The sequence below is a fragment of the Eurypyga helias genome, unplaced genomic scaffold (genome assembly GCF_000690775.1).
Source record: "Eurypyga helias isolate BGI_N326 unplaced genomic scaffold, ASM69077v1 scaffold46986, whole genome shotgun sequence".
Lineage (NCBI taxonomy): Eukaryota > Metazoa > Chordata > Aves > Eurypygiformes > Eurypygidae > Eurypyga > Eurypyga helias.
Genome location: NW_010258160.1, coordinates 1 through 8,012, shown reverse-complemented (window position 1 = coordinate 8,012; position 8,012 = coordinate 1). Strand labels below are relative to the sequence as shown.

Genomic DNA, 8,012 nt, shown 5'->3' with positions numbered 1-8,012 from the left:
GGGAAAGATGAGAAAACAGACATTGAATTTACCAGACCATTTCAGAAAGAAATGCAGTTTGTGTCTTATCCAGCAGATGTTGCTGTTGGACCAAAAAAAGGGTCCAGGTGAGTTAGGGAGGGCTGTGTTTCAAGAGGGTTTCCACAGTTCCAGGATTTTATCCAGCCTCTCCAAACCTGGTCCCTTGAGATTGGTAGACCCCTTTTACAGCCAGGGACTCGCAACACTAGTGACTGTGCTAAGACACAGCCCTCTGAGTGAACCTCCAAGCAAAAACCAACAACCCTCCCTCAATCTTCTGATTAAGTAGGTTATTGTCTGTCAGAGTTCTTAGTAACTTTTTATAAACAGTAGAAAGCTTCACGTCATATACAGTATTTGCCTCCTTGTTGACGAATGTGGGGTTATTCATCGAGTCTGGCAGAAATAGCACACGATGTTGCTAAGATGCATGTAGGAGATAAGTTATTGATGTATTTGAAGGAAAATGTGAGTTCAGTGCCTTGCTGACTGTATTATCGGGAAAACCCTGAGGTTTTCTATTGCCCTGTGCCTACAGGATCAGTCGGTTTTCACTATTAAACTTACAGCGTTAAGGTCTTTATTCAGGTGTCTGTATGCAAAGGGTGGATTTCTTGGTCCATGAGGAAACTTCTGGGCTCCTTCTACTGGCCCATATAGCTTTATGGCAGACATGTTCCTGATTCCTGGTGGGACCTGGGTGGGAAAGGGCTGTCTGGAGGCCCTTCTGTATTACACCAGGGACCATTCTCTTCCTCATTAGCCCTGAAATCTCAGATATTGAAAGGAAAGCCACTGGTCTGCACTTAATGACATTACCAGTTGTGCAGCAAACCTTTTGGGGAGGGAGTGTGCGGCGTAGATCAAGGAGAGAAAGTTGTGACTGTTCAACACATCTACTGGAAAGCAAGTGATTTGAAAAGCTGAGGGAGGGCAAGCTGAAAACTATTTATTGAGTAAATAGTACTCAATGAGGTGCTCAGGTATTCCTCACTCCCACTGGAGCTGGAGATTTTGCCACTGGTTTCAAAGAAAAACAAATTAAACAAAAGGGAAATGCTTATTTCTTCTCATTAGCATTTGGGAGGTATGAGGTACAAACATTTGCTTGTCTGTTCTCTTTTGGATGTAGTTCCTTCTGGACATGATAATACCATTGTTATGAGTAAAATGGTCAGGTTTTGCCCTTTGCACAATTTGACCCTTTAAATATTTCTGCAAAGTACAAGCTGTAAAATTAAAACTGTTTTTCCTTCCACATTCCGTGAGGTTTCGTAAGGTCTTTGTATTGTGTTTAAAATGACAAGTAATGTTAAAAGAGCAGCATCTGGTGCAAAGCATTTGCCAACTTAATAGTTCTTTAACATTGTTGGATACAGGTGATAAAATATTTTATAATGAAAAAGTATACCAGGAATAGTTCGTATATTTCTTTTACCTAAAACTGAATTTTCAGTAGGTGAAAAGTTTCTGTAGCAGCTTCAATGATAATGTGAGAAATGGTGTGTAACGTTGCTATTTGTAAAAAAACCAGCAAGTTTGTTGCACTTTTTTGTTGTGACATATTGAAAGTAGAAAAAAGGATCCTCTTCATTCTCCTATTTGCAATGATCTGTTAAAATTTAAAATCAAAGCACTTAGCTAATCTGTGAAGTATACTTTTATTTCTTTTCACGTTTTCTATAGCAATAGATTGAATGAGAGAAACGGGTGATACTGGTTTGGCCGTGCAGCCCCAGCAGGGCTTCCTTAGGTTACAAATCAAACCAGATACCCACTTTATGTTCAAAACCACTTCCCTTTGATTGTTTGTGGCTGTATGACTTTCCATAGGAAGCATGGACAACCCTAGAGCCTTTAGCCCACGTTCAGGCAGGCTCTGCGCCATCAGCTCGGGAAAGGAACGGTCTGCCTTGTAGCCCTCCTGGTTCCCCCAGGCTCTGCACATCAGCGCAATCTGCGGGAGTCAGATTTTTTTAGGTCAGAGGGTGTTTCTTTAGGTGCCCTGTCCTGCAGACTATTGAACTGGATCCTGTGTGCTATGAACCCATGATTTCAGGCTGTTGGTGTGTTTGTAGCCCATGCTGGAGTGCTTCTGTCGACCCAGCTAGACTGCAGTTTGTCCTGTAGGATCGGCCCTAAATGCCTAAATACGCCTTCAGGGGCCCAATTTATGAACCAAAGTTTGTAAATGTTGGATCAGCTTTGTGTCTGTTCCTCGGCTCTCCTTATGTTCCCTGCCACTGTCAGAACTAAACTAAGGCACTGAATCCAAGTATTTCCAGCTTCAAAACACTGGCACGCAGACTGGGATACACTCCTGTCAGTAACATGCTGTCCTCTCCGTGCTCAGGGGAGTAGGGTAACTTTGGGCACTTGTTTTAAATACGTTACCTTACAAATAGGCAAGAAGAGGTTGCAGAGGGAATGCATTTTCTTTATTTAAGTTCAAAAATAAATATAGCTGTAACCTAAACGTGCATTTATCAGTGCTGACACCCTTTGGCCTCAGTCCAATGGACTTTTCTCGCTGACATCAATGAGAAAGAGATGGGCTCTGCATAGGAAATCTGTGAATATTTTTCTTCTTCTTCTTCATGCATCCATCTATTTTGGGATGTGCTAAATGCTTGTTCTCTGTTGTAACATTAACATCAGTATGTGGAAACTTGGGTTGCTAAAATAAATCAGTGAAATGCAATATACATGACTTCACATGGAACTGCATGTACATTGTTGACCACAAGCGTCCCACCGTCCACTCCGCCGTGCCACCTTTGCAGCCAGGTACACCCTATTGTGTCCTGCAGAAGTGGGGTGCCACAGTGAGGCAGGCACGGACTTTGTGCTGCCAGTACGTATGGGGTCTCTAGTCCCTGAGCGGGCAAAAACATTGCTGGCTTGCCATTAACACATCAGTAGAATTGATACTTCTACCAGCCTTAGAGGATGGGGATGGCAAGGTCTGTAGTCTTTCACAAAAGCATCTTTTGATATTTTGCACTATGGGCCTGATGGAGCGTTTGCTGGAGGCAGTGAAGGTTTTAGGGTTGATGTGTGAGGTGTTTATTTGTGAGGCTCTACCTGTCTCTAGTTTTGGTAAGTCAGTGATACTGGCTGAAGGCTAACCTGGCGTGTTTTTCTGAGCCCAGCAGAGACCCTCCTGGTTCATGATCCTGTGAAACAGCACAGCCTCAAGCTCATGCAATTTTTATTTTTAATGGAAAAATGAAAGGAATAAGCTCAGCCCTTTGGGCACTGTTTTCTGCCCACAGTGAATCAATGGGAGACCTTTACAAGTTTGGATTTCGATGAGTGTTGAGAGGTCAGTCCTGCCTTGGAGTCCTTCCGATCCATGGGAGCCTGGGATTGATCATCCGCCATGGCCAGAAGTACACAGATGAGGAAGGAATCCCCGTGGCTGCTACCTTCCCTGCCCCTCTGGCTTGGGCTAAGACAGCAAGCTTGGAGCATGCCTCTGCCCCAGGAGGAAGGAGAAGCAAATGCGTTGCTCTGCTTGACACAAGGCCGCTCATTCCCCTCCTCTCCATGGAGCATTGATCAAGGCCCTCACAACTAAAGGACTGGGAGACATTCCCATGGAATTAGCTGTTCCTGCCTTCTTTTTCCTGCTTAAGAGGTAAGAGCTGCACAAATTCTCTCTTTAATAGTCACCTAAGAGAGAATACAGTGATCTGTCATCAGAATATTTAGAGCTGATGATGATATCTGGGTTAGCTTCTGGGGTGGGTTTTTTGGGCTTTTTTTAACAGTGATTTTCAAATAACAGCCATAAATCACAGGGATGTGACAAGAAATGGGTTGTTTCACATTGCAGCTGCTGGTTATTCTTGTCCAAATGTACAGAAATGCCCTGATGGTACTTACCAATGACAACTTGCTCGGGGCTTAACGTGTTTCAGTTTCAGGGCAAGGGTACACGTGTATACTGAATGAAACACAGCCCACTTGTTATTTTTAGAGAGGCTCTAAACAAGAAGTAAATCCCTGGAGTGGTGCTGCCAGGATGCATAAAGTTCAAGTCCAAATTAAAACTGCCTGTCTTTGGCCTAAATTCCAACCTGAACTTGAGGAAAACTGTGATCTATACCTTGGACTTTATGAGAAAAAAAATCCTTTGCAATTATTTCCTAACACCTGAGAATACATGAACGTGGGACAAACACTTGAAAATTAGAACATTAATGAAAAATACCTGTCCGAGAATGTAGTACCTGGTCTTGTGAGATACTGTTGTATGACTTTTCGGTAGCTGCACTGGAATTTGGGAGTTGAAATTGTTGTGAGATTCCAAGTTCTAACACATCTCTGTAAGGCCAAGTCCTATAACATAGTTGTAAACTTTGGGGGGAAGAAGAGAAACATGCTTATTTACCTTACAGATCTCTTCACTAATGAGCTCTGACATACAAGCCTTGGTTAGAAATCACCAAGACACAAAGTGAAGAAAGTAGAGCCCTTTCCAGCAACGTATTTATGCGAAGTCGTTGAAATTAGTGCAACTGAAACATGCTCTTGATTTCTTTGCTGAATCAGAGCCTGCATCTTCTTCCTGCCAAGGCAGGGATCTTAATACCACTCCGAAATGCACCAGTAATTCTAGAAGCCCTAATGAAAGTCAAGATAACACCACAGATTTTATAAATAAGGGTCTTTATTTAGAATACTGTTGAAAACATTCTTGGCAACCACATCGTATAAATATATAAAGTTAAAAGTTTGGCACAACAAACCAAGCAATATTAAATATTTTTAAAATGTTTTCCCCTTTTTGTTTTGTTTTTTGTCTTTGCTTTTTGTTTCTTTTCTTTTTCCCTTTCATTTCCTCTTCTTTTCACTTTTTTCTTTTCTTTTTTTTTTTTTTTTTGCAAAGCAACTCTTATTTACAATTATACAAAAAAGTTTTATAAAAAATGGTCCACAACCTTATTTTGGCCAGAACGGGAGTAATAGGAAGGATCTGTCATGCCACTACTGTTGTAGATTTCTATTCCCCTCTGCATTCCCCGAGCCAGGTTCCTATTCCCCAAAGCCCAGATTAAACATTGGCCATTTCACGGTACACAATTTTAACTCTAGACATATTAAATAACTTCAGTTTAACAACCAATAAATAACTAGGTGTATTTTGAAGTAATACAGGTTTGAGAAGTTATATATTCGAAGGAATTTTGAGCGGTATTTTAAAACTGGAACAAGTCTTCAGAAGTCTTTTCAGTCCGAGAAGGCAGATCTCAGCGTGAAGGGAGCAGTTTGTTTTCAGTGCAGTCCCTTATAGCACTTGGTAGATAGGGTTGCTGCTGCTGCCACTGCTGTTATCCTGGGAAAGTGGGGTGCAGTTGGTGGGGGAAGGAATTTGGGCTCCACTATCATTCAGACTCGCTCCTTCTTGGGGGGAACAGGGACTCCCTTCAGCAACAGTTTCCACTGGCGGCAGTATAGGACATGTGGAGTTATCTGTGGAAATCCTCTCCACAATGCTTGAGAGGCAGTCGAGGCTGGACACAACAGAACTCTTCCCATGCTTCGGATCTAAAAACAGACAGAAATGGTGATCAGTTTATCCACGGGGTACTTAACACCAGCAGGATGTAATGCTTCTATAAAACGCCAGTGAGTGGCTGACGGAATGCATCTGTGAGCACATAAAGATCCAGAGGAAATTAATATTGGTGAAGGATGCCAGTTTTCAGAAAACAGAGATTGTGATTTGCTTAATGGAAGAGAGACCCAACCAAAGTGTGCTGCTTGTGGGGCAGGGTGGCTCCAGGGCTCCACTTGAGCCCGCAGAAAGGGAAGGGAAGACTGGAAATCAATGGACAGGTTCTCCGGTTTGTATCAGGGACAGAGTTAGAAGAGTCTTCATGCAAAACATGGTTAGACACTGAAAATTAGTTGAAGAGAGGAACATGAGATCTGGATAAAAATATATTTGCAAAACAGGACATGTAGCTATAACATATCCCTGTATTGCAAATACCTCTAGAGGAAACCCAATGCTTCTAGGAGCATCAGCAGCTCGCTGGCTGGAAAGGCAGGTTCCTCTTTCAGCTCAGCTAAACTGGGGCCGGAGAAGGCACGGGGAAGTTTGCAGTATCAACTGCCTCTGCCTCCATGCTTCACACAGCCGTTACGGCACGTACTCACCATTGGGTGACTCCGTGTAGTAGCTGCTGTCGTAGCTGTTTCTCCTGCGAGAGCTGCACGGAGGCCCGCTGTACTCCATCTGGAAAGGAGAGCAACCTGAGTGAGGGCACTGGTTGGGGACAGCATTTACTGAAACCCCAGCAACCACCCAACGTTGTATTTCAGTCCCTAGTCTGTGCCACCATTCCAGCCCTGGCCGAACTGCCATCAGACTGTAGTTTCTTTGCGTGACGCAGAACTTAACTTTGCTGGAAGGCGGTTCACCCTACAATATTGGATGTGGCACAGTTGTTTCAAACGAAAATGACCATTGTTGTAGCTTTACAAATGAGGTGAGGTTTTCCAGCATTCTGATCAGATACTGCCCTACACGTATCTTCAATTTACAACAGAGAGACCAAGAGAGGAATGAGTCTTTTTATGATTTAAGTTTTGAAGGTTTTTCCAAATAGGAGTTCCTCTTAAAAAACCTCTAGTCTACCTTTGTCCCTTTTTATTTCCTTTAGTTTCCCTTGCCATTTATATTTTGAACAGAAAAAAAATCAAAAACACCGATCAGTATATTTGTTTCCAATCCACAGTGAAACTACTCTGACAAAAGGCTGTTTTTCCAGGAGGGATCATTTGTGTAAATCATCTCTCCAATCTGCCCACTACCTCATAATCGCAGATATTCAACTCAGTAATGGTTATCCCCACCAGTGCAGAGAAAAAAATCTCAGGTCTTAAAGTGCTGCCAAGACCCCATCCCAGACTGCTGTCCCACACTCCTGTCACCATGTCCTGCCAGCCCAGGGTGCGAGCCTATAGTCCTGGTGAAAAGATGCGGTGACGAGACACCCCCTCGGGCACCCAACCTTCTTCTCCCCTCCCCATAACATACAAGCAGGGATGAAATCCTGGGGTCTCCTTCCTATTGCTGGTAAATGTCTACGAAGGGGACAAAAGGAGATGAGAACCTTTTTCATAGGGGTCAAGAAAAATAACTCCTGTTGCTTAGGCCCTCCTCCCGTTACCATGATGAACGGCAGAAAACAAACCCCAGACTCATCAGTTCCCCTGTAACCACCATGACCGAGGGGGACCTTCCTCTCTGCTGCCCTTAGAGGGTTCAAAGGTAACGATGCAGCAGAAGATCGGAACAGCTGCCCCACAGCTGTGGTGGCATCCACAGGGCTCGGACCTCACCATGCCCCCAGCTACCCATCCCCGGCAGCTTCCCAAAGTGCTCCCCCAGCCGCTCTCCCCTGGCTCCCCTGGGACACAGCGGCACCTGCCTAACTTCTCATCCCAGGGAAAACAAGTGTCTAAGAGATTTTTTTCTTCTTCTTTCCCAGAGATCCTGGCATGCAGGCACCCCACCTCCCCTGGCTCAAGGCACGAGAAAGGACTTTGTCTTCTGCCTGGGGAGATACGGAGGCAGCTGCTACAGGAAAGGCAGGAGGAGGCGACTCGCCCTGCGCTGGACCCACAGCGTCTGGGGCGTCGCGGCGGTAGGGTGTCCTCCCTGGGGCACTCACCATGCCGTCGGAGCAGTTGGAGCGGGGGCTGGAGGCATCCGATTCCCCGCTGTAGTGCTCCAGCACCGGGTAGTAAGTGTCCTCCTGCTCGCGCAGCAGCGCCTGCAGGCTCTCGATGTAGCGAATGGCGTTGCGCAGGATCTCCACCTTGGGCAGGCGCTGGTTGGGGTTGGTGGAGGTGCAGCGCTTGAGGGTCTCAAAGGCCTCGTTGACCTTGCTGAGCCGCCGCCGCTCCCTCATGGTGGCCGCCTTCCGGCGGTCGGCGTTGGTGGTCTTCCTCTTGCAGGCCTTGCAGGCCCAGAG

The 8,012-nt window shown here is 45.1% G+C and overlaps 1 protein-coding gene across 1 annotated transcript; it reads right to left on the bottom strand.

The window, feature by feature from the left end:
• Positions 1-4,879: 4,879 nt before the first annotated feature.
• Positions 4,880-8,006, bottom strand: MYOD1 (myogenic differentiation 1). The gene is made up of 3 exons (XM_010154254.1): positions 7,710-8,006; positions 6,190-6,268; positions 4,880-5,574 (listed from the first exon to the last, which is right to left on the bottom strand). The coding sequence occupies exons 1-3, from the start codon at positions 7,947-7,949 to the stop codon at positions 5,315-5,317; spliced, it is 579 nt and encodes a 192-aa protein (XP_010152556.1). The 5' UTR covers positions 7,950-8,006; the 3' UTR covers positions 4,880-5,314.
• Between the last annotated feature and the right edge of the window lie 6 nt (positions 8,007-8,012).

Bases quoted from the DNA above. Each gene is read 5' to 3' on its own strand.
- MYOD1 (XM_010154254.1), bottom strand. From the start codon at position 7,949: ATGAGGGAGCGGCGGCGGCTCAGCAAGGTCAACGAGGCCTTTGAGACC. The intron at 6,269-7,709 runs GTGAGTGCCCCA...TCTCCTTTCCAG, and splicing joins CCAACTGCTCCGACGGCATG to ATGGAGTACAGCGGGCCTCC. The intron at 5,575-6,189 runs GTGAGTACGTGC...GTCTGTTTTTAG, and splicing joins CTACACGGAGTCACCCAATG to ATCCGAAGCATGGGAAGAGT.